This window comes from Panthera uncia, chromosome A2, assembly GCF_023721935.1.
Source record: "Panthera uncia isolate 11264 chromosome A2, Puncia_PCG_1.0, whole genome shotgun sequence".
NCBI classification, from domain to species: Eukaryota; Metazoa; Chordata; class Mammalia; order Carnivora; family Felidae; genus Panthera; species Panthera uncia.
In genome coordinates, this window is record NC_064816.1 from 7,292,446 (window position 1) to 7,312,113 (window position 19,668).

At 53.5% G+C, this 19,668-nt stretch overlaps 2 protein-coding genes across 2 annotated transcripts; both read right to left on the reverse strand.

Moving 5' to 3' along the window:
- Nucleotides 1-78: 78 nt before the first annotated feature.
- Nucleotides 79-2,611, reverse strand: CDKN2D (cyclin dependent kinase inhibitor 2D). The gene is made up of 3 exons (XM_049642480.1): nucleotides 2,507-2,611; nucleotides 2,079-2,234; nucleotides 79-1,038 (listed from the first exon to the last, which is right to left on the reverse strand). The coding sequence occupies exons 2-3, from the start codon at nucleotides 2,217-2,219 to the stop codon at nucleotides 679-681; spliced, it is 501 nt and encodes a 166-aa protein (XP_049498437.1). The 5' UTR covers nucleotides 2,220-2,234; nucleotides 2,507-2,611; the 3' UTR covers nucleotides 79-678.
- Nucleotides 2,612-3,995: 1,384 nt separating this feature from the next.
- Nucleotides 3,996-13,443, reverse strand: AP1M2 (adaptor related protein complex 1 subunit mu 2). Its single transcript, XM_049642425.1, has 12 exons — nucleotides 12,866-13,443; nucleotides 11,531-11,687; nucleotides 11,234-11,301; nucleotides 9,659-9,789; nucleotides 9,423-9,570; nucleotides 9,194-9,320; nucleotides 8,373-8,515; nucleotides 8,220-8,291; nucleotides 6,237-6,395; nucleotides 5,326-5,451; nucleotides 4,850-4,925; nucleotides 3,996-4,424 (listed from the first exon to the last, which is right to left on the reverse strand). Exons 1-12 carry the CDS (start codon nucleotides 13,169-13,171, stop codon nucleotides 4,402-4,404), a joined length of 1,536 nt encoding a protein of 511 aa, XP_049498382.1. The 5' UTR covers nucleotides 13,172-13,443; the 3' UTR covers nucleotides 3,996-4,401.
- Nucleotides 13,444-19,668: the final 6,225 nt, after the last annotated feature.

Below are 19,668 nucleotides of genomic sequence, written 5' to 3' on the forward strand. Positions count from 1 at the left end.
GACCCCCGTGCCCACCCCCCACAAACATACTGGACCTGCGACTCTCCATCGCAGACTCAAAAATCAGAAGCCACCAGCTCTGTGATCATGCACAAGTCTTAATTTAATGGGTAAAAACATTAAATTATCACACAACAATATTTTTCCATAAAGCTTAATAAATAGAATCTTTTTTTAACGCTGTACAAGAGACTGAAAAACAAGTTTCCAACAAAATATGAACTCATACTACCCTTCTATTGATTTTAAACACTCCCCCCTCCCCCCATGCTTGAAAGCAGTGTGCACATTTGAGGTCTGTCTCTGGGTACAGCTAGCCAAGGTCGCCAGGTTCCAGGAGCCCTGGAAGCGATGACCTCACTCAGGCTGGGGCTTTAAACGCTCTGCCCTTGGGCGTCTGCAGCCCCAGCAATCTGAGGCGCAGAGAAAACTGAACCGTTTAGACGGCTGTTGCCTGCAGGAGCCCTTCTCTGCCCAACACATCAAAAGGGGTGAGAAAAACAAATGAGAAATGTCCCTCAAACACACACACCCCACAAATCAACACCAACAAGCCACAAACTGGTGCCCCTCCCCTTTTGACAGGGGGCAGAAGGAGTGAGGGGAGAAAGTGTTTCTTTCCTCCTCTTTTGACATAGAACCCTGTTGGGTCTGGTTGCTGCAGTGGGCGCCCCGGGGTCACAGCAGTACCACCGAGTGCCCCTGCAGTATGTCCATGAGATCCTGGGCCCCTATCCCCTGGGCCAGCTCCAGGGGTGTGAGCCCCCTGGCGTCCCTGTGATGGAGATCAGACTCAGAAGCCAGGAAGCTGACCACAGCGGTGTGGCCCTCTCGCACCGCCAGATGGATGGGGAGTGCCCCGGTGCCGTCAGGCACGTTGACATCAGCACCATGCTCTACCAAAACCTTCAGGGTGTCCAGGAATCCAGTGCGTGCCGCATCATGGGCTGGAGTGGTGCCGGAGGTGTCCTGGACATTGGGGCTGGCACCTTGCTTGAGAAGTTCCAACGCAATGGTGGAGCTTCCAAACATCATGACCTGTGTGGGGGCAGAGAGTGAGGGGTCCTCAAGGGAGAGGTTCCAGGAAAAGGGGTCACTGTAGAGAGGGATCATTCAAGAATAGGGAACACTAGAGCTCTTCTAAAGAATGGGGACACACCAGGGAACACAAGCTCTCAGGCGGTTGTTTGATACCCCAGAGAAAGACGTCTCCTTGGAATAGGGACCCCGAAGAAAGTGGTCACCCCCCTAAGGATAAGAAAACCACGTAGGGAATAGCCTCCAAGGAAACGTTCAAGAAACCTAAGACCCTCCCCAAGGAAGCAGAGATATGCCCCATCCCATATGGGAAATCGCTAGGAAATATGACCCCTCCCCCACCCCCAGAAATAGGCCTCATAGAATGAGAACTGCTCCAAAGAACTTGGAGAGCAACCTCAAGGGAAAGGAGATGCCCAGAGAATTTGAAACCCCAGGGTACTTGCCCTGAAGAAATAGGGCTCTCCCTGTAAAATGCCCCCCAGGGAATAAGGATGCCCATGCAACGTGTAACTGTGTCCCACTTAGGACTTCCCTTAATATACTAGGAATCTGGAAACACACACACACACACACACACACACACACACCCCAAAACAGGAATGGAGAGTTACCCAAATAACTGGATACATCTCAGAGAACCCTCCAGAAAATAGGGAACACCTGGAAACATGAATCCCTCCTTCCAGTGATTGGATCCCCCCACAGAAGTTCCAAGAAACAAGAGCCAGTCCTATGAAGCCGGGATCCAAAGAAGCTGCTCTCACATCGCGGAATAAGAACCTCCCCAGGGAAAATTAATCTTCCGCACCCAGAAAACAAGAAATCCTCCAGAGAAGATGGAAAGTCCTCCCCTCCCCCCACTTAACTCCATCCACCACCCACCCACGAAAGTAGACATCAAGGAGCAACAGCGCCCCAGGGGGAAAGGACCGAGCCCCCCCCCCCCCCCCCCCCCCCCCCCCCCCCCCCCCCGGAGACTTGAGGGAGGGGGTGGGGGGTTCTCGGCTGGCCTTCTCGCCCGGCCAGCCCGGCCTCACCTGGAGCGCCGTCTTGCCGAAGCGGTTCAGGGCATCGGGGTGCACCAGCTCACGGTGCAGAAGGCGGCGCACCTCCTGCACGTCGCCTCGGGCCGCGGCCCCGCTTAGCCTGTCGCCTGCGCGGACCTCCTCCAGCAGCATGTCGACGCTGGCAGCCTGCGAAGCCCCCCGCCCCACGCCGGCGCGGTCAGTGTGGGGAAATCCACTGGCGCTGGCCCTAAGATCTCCCCCGAGGTGCACCTGGCCTGAGCGACGCTCCCAGCCCAGCACACTAGTCGGCCCTCTGCGCGACCCCCGCCCTGCCGGCGGGCTCCTCCCCCTGTCGGCCAGCGGGTCGCCGGGGGCTGGGAGCCGGGCCCAACCCTCCGCGGCTCGCAGGGCCCGGCCCGGCGCCCGCCCCTTGGGGGCCGGGTCTCCCCCCAACTCACCCTCCCTCCTCCTCCTCGACGGGCGGGGTCTGTTCTGAGCCGCCGCCGCTGCCGCCGCTGAGCTGGCCGCCAGGGGGCGGAGATAGCGCGCTTGAGGCCCCGCCCCGAACGCTGCGGATTTGTTTTCTTACGAACTCGCTACACTGTAGCCCAGCCGCGTTGCCCGGCGCGCGACCCGGCAGCGCCCCGCCCATGCGGCCAGGGCAACCAATGGCAACGCGTCGCCGAGGGGAGATTTACGCTCCGGCCTGGGCGGTGCCTATCCTGATTGGCTGAGCCTCGGCGACCGGTGGACCGCCGGCAATGGCGGGGTTTTCGGTTTTCAAACTCGCCAGGCGGGCGGGAAAGACAAGCCGGTTTAACTGACCCGCGGGAGAAAGGTCAGGGGCAGGGTAGCGCGGGTTGCTTCGGGACCTCGGCACCTCTGGGAGGAAGGGAGGCAAGGCTGGGGCAGCCCAGTTCGGGGTTCCACCGTTCAGTCACGGGATAAGCATTTATTAGCCCTTACTATGTTCAGAGTGTTTTATTTCATTCACTCACCCAGTGTGTGCCGGTACCGTTTTCGGCGCTGGGGAGCGTACATTCTGGCAACTACATAATTTTAAAGACCGTTAAGCACCGCCAAGAAAATAAAACGGGGAAATGGGGTGGGTGAGAAGGACTCACGTTCTGGCTCAGAGTGAGCCAAACCCGGCACAGCAAGGGCCGGGGCGAGGGCAAGTTCACGCTGCAGCCGCGGCCGCCACGTGGACGAGCCAGGGAGGCGAGAGAGCTGAGGTCGGAGGCGACTCTTGCAAATGCTTGCGTTGAAACATTTACTGAGCACCCTCTGTGTACTAGGCGCCCAACTGGAGAGCGAGCCAGCCAGGTGGTTCCTGCTGCGGGACCCCCACCATTTAGGCTGGGAGAAGACAGGAATTAAATCTTTTCAGAATGGTAAACTCTGTGGAGGTGATAAAACGGGTAAGTTATAGTCTCTTGGGAAAAGAAGGCCGTTGAAATAGAGAGGTCAGGGAGGGCCTCCCTGAGGTGACGTGTGCGACCTGAAAGGGAAGGAGCCATGTGACTATCTGGGGAAAAGCATGCCAGGTGAAGGGCATTAGAACCACAAAGGCCTAGGTGGGAGCGCACTTGTGCACAGGAAGCGTGAGGTCTAGAGGAGGAGAGTGGGAGAAGGTGAAGGCAGCTAAGTGAGGAGGAGGGGTAGCGCAGATCAGGCTTGGGTACTGCGGCGAGCGCTTGACTTTTACTTTTAACACGGGAAGCTTGTGGGAAGGTTCTGAGACCCACGAGCTGACTTAGAAGTTAACAGGCGCCCTCTGGCGGCCGCAAGAGGAACTGACGGTGGTGTGGGAGCCCGGTTGGAGCCTGGGCCCAAGGAGAGAGTTGGGCAGATGCCACGAGGGGGGCTGGGGAGTGGATGTGTGTTGCCCATCCCCATCCCGGCACTTCGGGGGGGGGGGGGTGTCCCTGGCATTCCCAGTCCCCAGTCAGTAATATACACAGCAGCCAGATTCATTCTTTTTAATACCATCCTAAAACTCAGGGTGGGCCAGGGTGGCCTCTGGGCTCAGCAGCTGTGAAGGAGGGGCCCCGACACCCCTAAGGCAGGTCACTGCAAGAAGGCACTCATGAGGGGGGCTTCAAGACCCTCCTCTATTCTTCATATAAAATTGGAGGAGTGGGGAGCCCGGAGGCAGAGGGAGGTGGGGAGACTGTTCCTCCTAGCCTGTGGGTAGAGAGAAAGGCAGGGAGGATGCCGGGTGCTGGGAGCAAGAAACGGCTAAGTCAGGGGCCTTCCCTCACACACATCCCCCATCTTCCTCCCAGGAAGTCTACAGTCCCAGCCTGGGGAGAGGGAAGGCCCCATGTCTAGGCCCCACCTCTTCTCTCTCCTAGCTGGTACGAAGTTGATAATCTGCAGGGAAACAATGAGCAGAGACCATCTCAGAATTGGGGAAAGGGAACAGACAGAAAGCCCTCCCCCCAACCTATCCCCCACCCCAGTGCTCATGATCAACCCATGGATATGTAACAAGGACAAGAATGGGGTTGTAACACAGGGATAGTAACCATAGCAACAAGCTTGTTTCCAGGTGCAGATGGGGGTACCATGCGTTCACTCCCTTGCCCAAACCTGATCAGTACCCTAGAACTGCAGCTGCCCCCATTTTAAAGATGGGCCAAACTGAGGCCCAGGGTGGCACAGTGATAAAGACAGGATAGGCCTGGGGCCAGGCCTGTTGAATTTTGGTGCCCTCCAAGCCAGGGCGTAGTCAAAGCCCCGAGACCATCCTTCTGATCTCCTTGACCCCAGCGTCCCAGGGAGCCCGGCTGCCTTACCGCCACTCTGGGTGATGTAGCGAACCCACGGCAGGGCCTGGTAACCGCTTTTCTCAATGATCTTCATGTATCGGACCTGAAACGGAATAGAAAGAGGCGGCCCAGGTGGTGGGGGCAGGCTGGCTGTGGCGAGGGTACCGCGTGGAACGCAACTCGGGGGATTATGCTGGCGCGGTTGGGGAGTGATGAGGGGACATGGCTCGCGTCAAAGGTTTGGCACATGCAGCGGGAGTAGGGGAAGGGGGAGGCGGCACAGGAGAGTGGGAAAGAGCACGGTGTAAGGGAATAGACACAATGTGGTTTTGGGGGGACGAGGCGACACAGGCCAAGGGAACGGCGCATGGTTTGCGGGTGGGTGAAGACACAGTGAACGTACTGGTGGGGAACAAGATGGCACAGGCCGGCTGCAGAGGGGAGGTGATACCGGCTAGGGAAGGAGCCAAGGGGTAGGAGAATGGGGAGCCCACTGCACTCACCTGGATCCCGGAGACAGTGAAGTAGGGGATCTCAAACTTGACCCCAATAGGGGGCCGGCCCTCCACCTCCTCCTTCTCCACGCTGGGGAGGCCAAAGTGGGCGCGCATCAGGTACTCCTTGCCCCCCTGAGGGCACATGGGGGCGTCAGATACACCAAGAGGCCTCTACACGCCCCACGCTATCCTCACAGTGGCCCCCAAGCAGGCTCTGCTCTCGGTCCATTTCTGACAAGACAGTAAAAGCTCCTGGCCGAGATTCACAGCCGAAGGTTTTTGTTTGTTTTTTTAATGTTTATTTATTTTGGCGGGGGGGGGGGGAGGAGGAGAGAGAGAGGATGCAGGAACAGGGGAGGGGCAGGGAGAGACAGAGAATCCCAACCAGGCTCCAAGGTCAGCTCAGAGCTTGAACCCACAGGCCGTGAGATCATGCCCCGAGCTGAAATCAAGAGTTGGACGCTTAACCGACTTAGCCGGCCAGGTGCCCCTCACAGCTGAAGTTTCTAACGACACAGCCTGGTCAGAGTGCTTCTCATGACCATCTCCCATTTTCCAGTCCCCTGATGAGCCCTCGCCACCCCCCCCACCCGATCCCCAGGGACTGATCGAATCCTCCGGCAGCCCCAGGATGGGGTATCGTGATCCTGTCTATTTCACAGATGAGCAAACAGAGGTTCCGTGGAGGGAAGTGGGTTTCCAAAGGCTCAGGGAGGCAAGGGTGGAGAACTTGAACCCAGGGCTGGTGTCCTCAAGACCTGGGAGGCAGGGACCTGCCGGCCTGGTTTCCGGCTTTATTACCCCTAAAGGATAACCATGTGCATGCAAACATGGGTCTCCAGTTTATTCTCCGCCTCTCGCGAGCAGCAGGGGCAGGCGCCTCAGGCCCCACCCCGTACTCAGTACCCAGTACTCACCGGGAAGGACTTAATACTCCAAATAACGACATTCTTTTCGGGCACGTACTTGGCACTGCCTACACTGGTCTTGAAGCGCGGGGAGTCGGCATCACTGGGCACGGGCACGGATATCTCCACGCCGTTGGCCACCGACTGCTTCTTAAACTGCCCCTTGGCCTGTCAGGGGAGAGGACGGGGCGTGAAGAACTCACTCCTGCATTCTGCCCATGTTCAGCAAGCCCTTTCCCCACAGTACCTCACAGAGAGCCTCCCCAGCCCCGAGGTGCGTACGACCATCCTGCCCATTTCACAGGCGAGGAAATGGAGACGCGGGGCAGCTGCGGCAGTTGCTTGCAGACACACGGCCAACAAGTGGCAGAGCCGGGATTCACGCCCACACGAGACTCCAGAAACCCCGTTCTTGGCGCCTTCCGTTTAGACCTTTCGCTGGTCTAAAATGCTGCCTCTTAGCCCATCACACAGGAGTTTTCATTTGATAGCTAGCATTTATTTTTTTTAATTGTTTAATGTTTATTTATTTTTGAGAGAGAAAGAGGGAGACACAGAATCCGAAGCAGGCTCCGGGCTCTGAGCCGTCAGCACAGAGCCTGACGCGGGGCTCGAACTCACAAACCGCGAGATCGTGACCTGAGCCGAAGTCAGACGCTTAACCGACTGAGCCACCCGGGCGCTCCTATTTATTTTTATTTTTAAAATAATTTTTTTTTTAATTTATTTGAGAGAGACAGAGCATCTGTGTGCATGGACACCTGAGAGCTCACCCGCAAGCTGAGGAGGGGCAGAGGGAGAGGCAGAGAGAGAGAACCCCAAGCAGGCTCAGCACTGTCAGCACAGAGCCTGAGGCGGGGCCCCATCTCACGAACTGTGAGGTCATGACCTGAGCCGACATCGAGAATCGGACACTTAACTGAGCCACCCAGGTGCCCCAAAGATTTTATTTTTAAGTAATCTCTACACCCAAGAAGGAGTTAGAACCCACAACCTTGAGATCGAGAGTCCTATTCTCCACCAACTGAGGCAACCAGGTGTCCCAAGGAGTTGAAATTTTAAATAGGGAAATCAGGAAAGGCCTCTGAAGAGGTGACATTTAGCAAAAAATCGAGGGAGATCAGGGAAGGAGCCACGTGGACATCTGGGGCGGGGAGGGGGTGTGATCCAAGGAAAGGGAACAACCAGTGTAAAGGCCCTGAGGTAGGACCTTGCTTGGTGTGAACAAAGAGGAAGCCGATATAGCTGGAATGGAGTGAGAGAGGGAGACCGTGGAAGGACACAAAGGTGACAGCAGATGGTCGTAGGGTCTAGTGGGCTGCCAGGACTTTGGCTTTTCCTCTCAGTGAAGTGGGAGCCATGGAAGGTTCTGGGCAGAAGAGAGACACGCAGCCAGACTCAAGTGCTCACGGGTGTCCTTTAGAGGAACAGTGGGGGGGCGAGGGCAGGAGATGGGGGACCAGGGTAGATGTGGTGGAGGGAGTGCAAAGCGGGCAGATGAGGGATCTATTCTGACAGTATTTGCTGATGGTTTGTCTGTGTCCCCCAGGTAGCAAGCTCCCTGAGGGCAGCATATCTTTTATTTCTTCCCTCTTGTCCCTCAGTTCCCTTACAAAGTAGAGGCTCAGTTAAAACCACAATGTGAATAGTTGCGATTTGTGCGCCATTTAGACGTCATTGGGAACTTACTATGTTCTTACTGGGGAAAAGAAATCCACACAGGAGTAGATGCAGTACCGACGCAGGTCAATAGAGCAGAGGCCAGAGGAGGTGAGAGGGTGGGGAGCCGAAACCTTGGGCCAGCCCAAGTAGGAGCAACAGCCAATGCAAAACCCCCACAGGGAACTGTGCCTGACACGTCTGAGAACCAGCCGGGAGACCCGTGTGGCCGGAGGGGAGTGAGGAGCCAGGGAGGGTGAGAGAGAAGGTTAGGGTGGAGACTGTGGGGAGGGGCAGATCAAACACCGTAAGTCATTGTTCCCCTGGGCCTACCTTGACCATGATCTCCACACGGCTGTGGGAGAACTTCTCAATGACGGACTCAATCCAGATCAACGGCTTGACCTACAGGTGGCAGAAGAGGGGGCTGTTGGAGGTTCTGGGGTCACCTCTCACCCCCTCCAGGGGGCCTCTCCCCTGCTTCACCTGGGTACTGAGACGGTAGGACATGAGCTCAAAGTCGCCGTCGGGTGGGATGAAGGAGATAGTGCGGTCATTGTCAAAGCGAGACAGCCGCACACACTGGTGGAATTTGACGTCTTCCAGTTCCACAGACTTGTTCTTGCTTCCTGAAACTCGGAGCCAAGCAGGCAGGTGACCCTGGGGGTCTGGGACAGGGTCTTTAGCCCTGTCTTCCCTGCCTACCACTTATCATTACTTCTGTTTTAGAGATAAGGAAACTGAGGCCCAGAGAGGACAAGGAATTTGCCCAGGGTCACCGAGCTGGCCAGGGGCAGAGCTAGGATCTGAACCCAGGGAATCTGGCTCTTGCTGTCAGGTTTTATTTTTTTTTTTTCAATTTAAGTTTATTTTGAGAGAGAGAGAGAGAGAGAAGGGGAGGGGCAGAGAGAGGGAGAGAGAATCCCCAGCAGGCTAAACTGTCAACGTGGAGCCCGATGTGGGGCTTGAACTCACATACCGTGAGATCATGACCTGAGCCAAAACCAAGAGTCGGACACTCAACCAACTGAGCCACCCAGGCGCCCTGCTATCAGGTTTTTCAATATGATGTTCTTCTGTCTCCTACTCCCACTGAAATGTCAGCGCCAAGGGCAGGGATTGGTCTTTTTCTCCATTGTATTTGTGCCAGGCGGTATCCACTTTTGGCACCAGTGAACCAGCAGCCGCAGCACCGGCTGTGACCAGCAGAGGGCACGCGAGTGCTTATTTCAGAGCCGGTTGCGATTCTCTGGGTCCCCAGATGGGGTAGGGTCAGCTCCCTCGCGCGCCCCCCTCCAGATGCTTACGGCCAGTGAGCTCAAAGAGCACACGGTCGTTGAGGCCAAGCCGCAGCTCTGGCATTCCCGACAGAAACACCTTGAGCTTGATGGTGCCCACGATCTCGCTCAGCAGGACGCTGCCATTGGCATTGACCTGAGGGTGCACATGACACAGGACGGGGTGTCAACGGGCATAGAGCCTCCTCTCCTGCCCCCAGGCCATGGAAGGAGAGGGGTAGAGGTGTGGGGGGCTCACCAGCAGGTTGACAGACTCTATGACATCAATGAACACCTCATTCTTCTTGTACTTGATGCCCTCAGAGCGCCAGGACACAGCATTGGTGACAGTGGGTGGCACTCGAGATTTGCCGGTCTCCAGCTTGTTGCCCTGCTGTGTGATGTACCTGTCAGGAAGGCAGGGGCGACAAGCAGCTGGACCCAGGGACACTTCCCTGACCCTCCCCGACTTCCTTCCATTAGTGGCCCACTCACTCCTGCAGGATCTTGCTGTCGGTGGTCTGTGGGAAGCCGAAGTCCATGAGCTCGTCCAGCAGCTCGTAGACGATGACGAAGTTGTCTCGGATGCTCTCCTCCTCCAGCTCCTTGAAGTATTCAGAGAATACCTGGGGGTGTGGGGAAACAGACACCAACAGAGGCGTGGCTGTGGTGTAGCTGGGGCCGTGGGCTGCGGCCCCACTCATCCAGCCATCAATTCAACAAGCAGCTGATGGGTGTCTGCCATATACCAGTGCTGGAACATTAATGGTGAGCGGAGTCAACAATGTCCGTGCCTCGTGGAAGTCTAGCGAGGGAAATGGACTGGTAACAGAACCAACACGATACAACGTGCTGAGTGCAAAAAATGAGGAAACCACAAAGTCGGAACCCTGAGGCATGGAGGTCCAGGAAGCCTTCCTGGAGGAGGGATCGGAAGGGCTCAGAACTATTTTGTGTGTGTGTGTGTGTGTGTGTGTGTGTGTGTGTGTGTGTACCATGAAACGCTGTGTATCTGGTGCTATTTATGGAGTAAGGTTTCCAGTACATAAAATATACAAGATGACAAAGGAAACCCATTATATAGAAATACAGCTAAGCTCGTGGATTCCCTGAATTCTATCCACAGGGCTTTAGGGGTTTGGGGACCCCAAGTCCAGAGCCTCTGGGGATTAGGAGGCGTGACCTCAGCAGAGAGCCTGTCAGTCATCTGACATTTGAAAAACCCTCCGTGTCTCACTCTGTTCCAGCCCCATTGGCCTTCTTTCTGTTCTCACCTCAGAGCCTTCGCATATGCTGTCCCCTCTGCCCGGGACATTCTTGCCATTCAGGCCTCAGCTCCAATATCACCTCCTCAGTGAAGCCACCACCATCCCTCCTGCCCCCTTGAGTATCAAGGTGAGTCTAGCACCCTCGTCACTGGTTCTCCTAATGTCCTGTTGAATCACCTTCATGTCCTTTAACTCCTCAGGACAGGCAGGGACTGTGCCTCTCTTATGCAGAGCTGCTCCCCTCTCTGCCTGGCAGGAGGCAAGTCAATACATATTTCTTGTTGGTTGGAAAGTATTTACCAAGCACCTTCTCAGTCATTGAAAATGGCATGGGGGTGCCTGGGTGGCTCAGTTGGTTGAGCTTCCAACTTCGGCTCAGGTCGTGATCTCCCAGTTCATGGGTTCAAGCCCCACATCTGGGGCTGTGCTGACAGCTCAGAGCCTGGAGCCTGCTTCAGATTCGGTGTCTCCCTCCCTCTGCCCCTCCCCCATTCATGCTCTGTCTCTGTCTCTCTCAAAAATGAATAAACATTAACAAAATTTTTTTTTAGGAAAAGGGGGCACTGGGATTGGAACCCGGTTTTCTCTGGCTCAGATTTGAGTAGTATACCCTCTTGGGACCTCTTTGGTCCTTGCCCTATAGGGAGAGATGATCCCACAGCAGCTAATGAGAACACAGAGATAGATGCGGCTTCCATGGGGCGAGGTCAGGGAAAGCTTCCTAGGAAAGATGGATCCTGAAAGACTAGGGCGAGACAGGTAGACAGACAGACCAGCTGGCCGATGGGAAGCCAGAACTTACCTCCACCGTCTTGTAGAGGAAGGAGTACACGAGGGAGGCGTTGGCGTTCTTCAGTGTGGTGGCCACCACTATGGGCAGCAAGGTTAAGGAAAAGGTGCCATTTTGGAGGTCTCAAATGGAGCATGGACCCTAAAACCTCACCCTGTCCTCCCACCCTCATCTCACCTCTGTCCACCCACCCCCTGCCCCCAACCTGAACCACTGATGTGCTGTGCAACTTCTGTCCTCAGTCCAGCCTCTCTGGACCTGAGCTGCCAACACCCCAGGCCTCCAGGGACCCAGCCAGAGTCTGGATACAATAGAGGTTGCTGTGTTTGATCCACAAAAAGTGGACCCGGCCATGGCTCAGCAGCGGGGCCAAGGCGCCCTCCTCCTCCCGCTGCATGAGCAGAGGCATGAAGTTCTCAATCTCACTCATGGCCACATCGCCCTTGTAGTTGCGGCTGATCAGGGGCTAAGCGTGAGCAGAGAAGGCCCGGTCACTGCTGGGATCTGGGACCCTTCATCCGGGGGCATCAGAGTGTCTGGTTCTGACCCTAATTCCTGAGTGAAGGGCAGGGACAAGACTCTGCCACTCTGTGCCTCAGTTTCCTCTTCTGTAAAATGGGTGCACGATAACAACAGCAAACATGTCTGGAGTCCTCCAGGAAGACCAGGCCGTGTCCTACTAAAGACTGGATGTTTGCTAACTGATTTTGTTCTCACTACAATCTGCGGGGGGTGTGCCATCACCCTCTTCATTTGAAGGATGGGGAAACTGAGGTGTGAACCATGTGTATAACAGCTGGGGAGACTGGGAATTGAACCAACACACCCTGGATCCAGAATTCCCGCTCTTGCCCAGGGCTTCAGAGGCACCAAATTGGTGAGGTAGGGATGACAGGAGGGAAGGGGGAAGGAGGAAGGGAAGGCGGGAAGGAAGGCGGGAAGGAAGGCGGGAAGAAAGGCGGGAAGGCAGGAAGGCAGGAAGGAAGGAAGGAAGCTTATAGGAAGAAAGATAGATTATATAGCTCCTGTTAGCTCATATACCTCTGTCTGGCAGGAAATAAGCAGTCAATGATAATAGTACCTACTTCCTAAGGTGGTTTAGTCCAGTGTTTAGAACCAGGATGGCACGGGGCTGGTCCTCAAACACCCTAGGCTTCACCACCACCGTTTTTGTTGATATTAAATGACAAGACGAATGAGAGGGGGGTCCAGAAAGGGAAAGCCCCAAAAGGGAATGAGGGTCTCCTGCCCCTGCCATCTTCCCCAAATATTAATAATGTGGATGATGAAGGTGACAGAAATAACTTCAATCGACTGAACGCCTAACGTTTGGAGCAGGGCTACTGTGCTAAGTAGTTTACATTCATCGGGTTATATTAATTCCTATTGGGTGGGGACCTGTTATTCCCATCTTTACGGGTAGGGAGACTGAGGCTCGGAGAGGCAAAGCCCCTAGCCCCGGCACCTGGTTGGGAAACAGTGGAGGTGGGATTCGACCCGCGGCTTCCAGGGATTGGGGGAGGGGTGTACCCGCTCTCCCGGAGCTTTCTGGAGCCTCCCGGCCTGCGAGGAGGGGCCGCCCCTGGCTCCAGGGGAGCGCAGCCTCACCTGTCCTTCCCCCGTATCCCCAGCTCCCGGCCTTACCTTGCCCTTGACGTCGAGGATGAAGACAGCCGAGGCGGACATTGTGGCGGCCGGCGGACCTGGGAGGCGGGGAGGGAGCGCCGGGAGGCGACGGCGGCGCCGCTTCCTTCTTCCTGCGGAAGCGCCGGCGCGCAGGTGAGAGCCCAGGTGAGTGCGTCTTAAAGGGGAGGCCTCCAGGTGAGCGGCGCGGTTGGCCGACGCGAAGACTGCTGCAGGGCGGAGCTTTGGAGGGGAGCGCTGCCCCGCCTCACTGTCCCTCTGCACCCAGGAGTGCTGATGGGAGGAGTCTCCAGACCAACCATCCATCCATTCGTCCACCCAGCCAGCAAGCCAGCCAGCCAGCCATCCGCCCACTCACCTATCCATCTACCCCCCTACTCATTCACCCACCCACCCGTCCATCCACCTACTCACACATCCCTTCACTCAACCCACACATTCATCCTCATCCACCCATCCATCTACCCACCTACTCATCCACCCATTCACCCGCCCACCCATCTATCCATCCACCCACCCATCCACCCACCCATTCATTCATTCATTCATCTTGTTTCTCCTCCGTCTTGTTATCACCCCCATGCATATCAGCCCCTTTAGGGCAGAGATTTTGTCCTGTTCATCTCTGTGTCCCCAGTGCCCCATACTGGGTACTCAATATTATTTGTCCAGATCATTCATTCATTCGTACAATAACTATTGACTAATTACTTTATTCTTTCACTCAAATATTTACCGACTAGTAAATTCCTTCACTGAGGAACTATGGATAGCACTGTGAGCAGAAGAAATGTAGCTGCCTTTATTATTATTCTTAAAGTTAGTCTTACTGATACCAAAAATATTCATAAGCTCCTACTGTGTGACACGAAGATGTTGATAGAGGGGTGCCTGGGTGGCTTAGCTGGTTAAGCGTCTGACTCTTGACTTTGGCTCAGGTCGTTATCTCGCTGTTCATGGGTTTGAGCCCTGAGTAAGGCTCTGCATTAACGGTGCAGAGCCTGCTTGGGATTCTCTCTCTTTCTCTCTCTGCCCCTACCCCATTCTCAATCTCTCTCTCTCTCTCTCTCAATAAATAAACTTAAAAAGTTTTTTAGAGGGGCACCTGGGTGGCTCAGTTGGTTGGGCATCCGACTTTGGCTCAGATCATGATCTCTTGGTTTCTGGGTTTGAATCCCACCTCAGGCTCTGTGCACAGAGCCTGGACCCTGCTTCAGATCCTGTGTCTCCCCCTCTCTCTGCCCGTCCCATGCTCATGCTCTGTCTCTCTCTGTCTCTCAATAATAAATAAACATTAAAAACAATTTTTTTTTAATTTTTTTAGAAAGATGTTGATAGAATGTTGAAAAGATAGGGGTGCCTGGGTGGCTCAGTCGGTTCAGCATCCGACTCTTGATTTCTGCCCAAGTCATGATCTCACAGTTCATGAGTTCAAGCCCCGCATCAGGATCTGCACTAACAGAGTGCAGCCTACTTGGGATTCACTCTCTCCCTCTCTCTCTCTTTCTGTCCCTCCCCCACTCTCTCTATCTCTCAAAATATATAAATAAACATTTTTTGGAAAAAATAATGTAGACAAGGTAAATGATCAGTATTATTGTGAGTATATTAGAAAATTATTCACTCAACGAACATTTATTGAGCACCTACTGGGTGCTGGACTGAACATACAGAAGCCGCTTTCGTTATGGTGATGCTGCTGATGCTGTTGATGATGATTCGCGGAGTGAGTAAATATTTATTGGGTAGCCTCTGTGGCACTATAGGTGGCAAATGGACAAAGCCACTCCGCTGCTCTCTTGAAGGGAGGGTGAGAGGCACATAACATAAGATGATCTCTGATCATGACAGGAGCCCTGAAGGCCAGTAGAGTGGTGGCGAGGTTGGGGGCTGTTAGAGAAGGAATGCCGGGCTGTGAGACGGATCAGGGAAGGGACTGACATTTGGAAATTCCCTACCATGACCTTATGAGTAGGAATAAGCCAGCAGAAAGAGTCCCCGTGCAGAGCCCGGCAAGGCAACTGGAACCAGCTGCTTGAGCTCAAGTCCTGGCCCTGCCACCAGCCAGCTGGCTGGCCTTGGGCACCTGCCCTCCCCTCCCTGGATTCCTGTCTGCACATCTGTGAGATAGAGTTAACTACACTCTCCTCATTAGGCTATTGTGCACAGGCATGGGTTATCACCCCCAATGGGACTCTTGGAGCAGGCCTGGGATGGAGCCAGCCCCCAGTAAATTATTAGTATTAGCTATTATTGGTGCTATTATTGTTGCTGTTGTTGTTATTATTATTCTTATTATTACTATTATTTACTGTGTAGTGGGGATGGTCCCTCTTGGGCCTCAGTCTCTCCTTCTGTTAAATGGGAGTAAGAGTCTTGGTGCTTCGCTCACTGGCCTGCCGGGCATACCTCGATATCTGCCCATTAACTGTTGTGGACCCCATACTGTCTGCCCTCCTAGCGGGACGAGCTGGGGCAGGAAAGGGAAAACTCACTTTCAGCCTGGCTGGAACTGATCCTGCTGGGAGCGGTGGGGAGGGTCCCGAAGGGCCTGGTGGAGGGGAGAGGGCACTCAGCTCTCCCAGGCTTCATCCTTCTGCAAACCCAGCCCCACACCTTTATCAGCTGCTGGGGGTGGGGTGGGGTGGGTGTCCCCATAAGGGGACTTGAGGCAGGGTGGTGAGAGCAGCAGATATGAGAACCACCACTCCCCTCTCTGCTGGTGTCTAACGTGGATAATATCATGGCACTGAGAGCTGACGTGCACGTTCATTGAACACTCCTAACGCTTTTTTTAAGTTTATTTATTTTGCAAGAGAGAGCGAGCAGGAGAGGGGCAGAGAGAGAACGAGAGCGAGAGAATCCCAAGCAGGCTGCGCGCTGTCAGTGCAGAGCCTGATGTGGGGCTCGAACCCACAAAGCACAAGATCACGATGTGAGCCAAAACTAAGAGTCAGACGTTGAACCGACTGAGCCACCCAGGCCCCACTCCTGACACTTCTTTGTGTCTTCCTCAATTATTTTTTCAAGTTTGTTATTTTTTCGCTGTTTGACTTTGGCCTTCCCATCTTTGGTCTTCCTGAAAATTCAGGACCTGAGGGGGAAAACATTTCCTGTCTTCTCACATTGGAAGAAGCAGAGGCACAGAGAGGTGAAGCCACTTGCCCAACGTCACACAGCTGTGAAGCAGCTGAACCAGAATTTGAACCTGAGTCCTGGCATTCAAGAGCCCAATCCCAACCCACTCCCAACTGCTCCGCCATATTGCCAGATACAAGTATTGCTACTAAATGGGGCGCTGTGTGGCTCAGTCGGTTGAGTGTTCGACTCTTGATCCTGGCTCCAGTCATGATCTCACGGTTCGTGAGTTCAAGCCCCGCATTGCACTCTGTGCTGACCTCTAGGAGCCTGTTTGGGATTCTCTCTCTCTCTCTCTCTCTCTCTCTCTCTCTCTCTCTCTGCCTCTCCCCCACTCTCTCTCAAAATAAGCAAATAAACTTAAAACAAACAAACAGATATTGCCACTACTAATAACAGCTCTCGTTTGTGTGGTGCTCATTATACCCAGGCCCTGCCCTCCATGTCCTCCATGTGGGAATCCTCCTAGCAACAATTAGAAACAATGCCTTGAGTTCTGGAGGCCTATTCCATTCCACAGATGGGAAAGCTGAGGTGAGGAGAACATCTGCTGACTTGGACAAAGTCATCCAGTCAGCAATGGAAAACCCAAGGTTTTATGATGTCTTTGCTCAAAAGAGGGGGATTCCTGCCCCTCTCCTACCTGTCCCCTGCTCAGAAGGTGGCCCGGGGGGTTGCAGACACTGTCGGGTCCTTGCCCCAGCCCATCACCACCGAACCTCTCAAGAGCCCTTCTCCTGGGTCCCTGAGATGTTTTCAGGCAGTAAATAGAACCCAAAAGCCTGGGCCCAGAGCCCTGGAATCTGAAACTCAAGGCCTGTTTGGCTGAAAAATTCATGAACCCAAAAGCTTCTGTGGGGTCAGAGAACAGAGCAGCTCTGTGTGCCCAGCCGCCCCGCCTCAGCTGCAACCTCTCCTATCCCCAGGGGCTGTAGCCTTGTCCCAGTTCCTCCGAGATGCCTACCGCCTGCCCCAGCCTCCCCTCTGGGACTCTGCCTCTAGGCTCCCCCTTCAATCCCTTCTCCACACTTTACTAAAGGGATCCATCTGAAACTCAAAACTCCCTCACTCTCACATCCCCCATGGCTCCCATTGCCCTCGAGTTGCCTGACCTGGTACAGTCAGGATCAACCCCTGCTGACCCCTCCCACGAGCCACTGCTTGAACCCACTACCCCAGACGAAATTGACTTCCTTAATTTCAGTTCCTCTCTCCCTTTCTCTCTTTCCTCAGACACCTAACCGCGCAGGATACAACGCCTGCCCCTTTGTGCTTTCTTGGCCTCTTTCTCAAGCAGCAAGGTCTCCTCTTCAAGGAGTCCTCTCTGATCTTCCGATCCACTTCTAGGTCACGTCTGTTCTCTGGGCTCTCTCAAATGTCCCATGCTTCCCTGTCACAGCTGTGTTGCACTGTGTTTTTAAAAATCTATTTTTTTTTAATTTTTTTTTTTTTTTTACCGTTTATTTTTGAGACAGAGACAGAGCATGAACAGGGGAGGGGCAGAGAGAGAGGGAGACAAAGAATCCGAAACAGGCTCCAGGCTCTGAGCCATCAGCACAGAGCCGGACGCGGGGCTCGAACTCACGGACCGCGAGATCGTGACCTGAGCCGAAGCCGGACGCTCAACCGACTGAGCCACCCAGGCGCCCCTTTAAAAATCTATTTAAAAAAAAAAAAACCCTTTTATTATCATTGCTGTATTTATACATATGGCATAAACTACCATTTTATCCATTTCAAATGGACAGTCCAGGAACATCAAGCAGATTCACACCATTATGTAACCACCCTCACCATCTATCTCCAGGACTCCTTTCACCTTGCAGGGCGCCTGGGGCTCAGTCGGTTGCACATCCGACTTGATTCAGGTCATGACCTCGCGTTTGAGAGGCCCTTGTCAGGCTCTGTGCTCACAGCTCAGAGCCTGGAGCCTGCTTCCAGTTCTGTCTGTCTGTCTGTCTCTTTCTCTGCCCCTCCCCCACTCACGCTTTGTCTCTCTCTCTCTCTCTCTCTCTCTCTCAAAAATAAATTAAAAAACAAAACAAAACTCCTTTCACCTTGCAAAACTGAGACTCTGTCCCATGAAACCCTAACCTCCCAGCCCCTTGGGCCCCTCCCTAGCCCCTGGTGCCCACCGTCTCCTTTCTTTCTCCATGAATTTGACTCCTTTGGGGACCTCAAATAAATGGAATCATACAGCATTTATCCTTTTGTGACTGGCCTGTTTAAATCCATTTTTAAAAATTTCTAATGTTTATTTATTTATTTTGAGAGAGAGACAGCAGGGGAGGGGCAGAGAGAGAGAGAGAGAGAGAGAGAGAATCCCAAACCGGGGTCTACACTGTCACTGTACAGTCGGATACAGGGCTCCGTCTCACCAACCTCGAGATCATGACCTGAGCCGAAATCTAGTCGGACACTCAACCAACTGAGACACCCAGGTGCCCCTAAATCTATTTTTTACCAACAGGGCACCAGGGGCCCTTTTTCCTCCACATTCAGTCTTTTTAAAACAAAATTTTAATCACCCAACAAACGCATGAATATTTTCTCCTATTAAAGAAAGAGGAAGAAAGAGAGAACATTGTAGATTGGGAAAAGGTCCCCTGTGCCCACCCCCCATCTTGGTCTTTCTGACAACCACTGATTCGTTCAGATCTTTTTCTATTAAGGTACAGGCAGGTGTGTGTGTGTGTGTGTGTGTGTGTGTGTGTGTGTGTGTGTGTGTGGTCATATCTCTCTATTCCCCCATACCATCCACAACTACCGACTAAATACAACTTACGATTTCTACTCACCAACAGGACCTGGCAATCTAACTGGGCTACTCTGGCAGGGTTATGGATTATCTGTGAATGGTGAAGTCAGGCTCCATGAGTTCAAATCCTTGTAGAGCCCCACATTCACTAACTGGGTGACTGTGGAGAAATTAGTTAACCCCTCTCTCCAACTGGAAAATGGTTGCAAGGATTTAAGACAAAGCATTTAATGAGTGGCTTAGCCTCTTTGTGTCACTTTCCCCCACTGGAAAATGCTTGTAAAGATTTAATATAAAGCATTTAATACCTCTTCTGATGCTGACTAAGCTCCCTATAAACATTCACTCTTGTTATAACCTGCAGGGCCACCTCCTTCCTTCTTAGGGTATTTAAAATTTTTCCACTTTTAAAACGAAACGTGTTAGGAAGGGGCAGATGTCAAATACTTGCCACAAACTGAACCCACCTGTGTGACCACAGCCCTGGTTCCTGTCACCCCGGAAGCTGCCTCAGAGGTACTACCACCCACAAAGGCAACTGAACCCATGCTTAGTTACCATAGGTTGATGAACTATGTCTGTCTTAGAATTTCATTCAAAAGTACCTGGTCTTTGTCACTTGACACAATACTTTCTTTGCTACTCATCCACGCTATTGAACTTACCGGTAATTGGTGCCTTTTGATTGCTGAGGACTATTCTGTGGTATGGATGGGACCACAGTGTGTTGAACTGTGAATTCACAGCTGTTGAAGTGTGACTTCACCCATTTATGGACATTTGGGTTCCTACCAATTTCTGGCCGTTATGAACAAAGCTGTATAAAGTTGCTGTGAACATTCGTATACAAGACTTTGTATTTTCTTTCTTTCTTTCTTTCTTTCTTTCTTTCTTTCTTTCTTTCTTT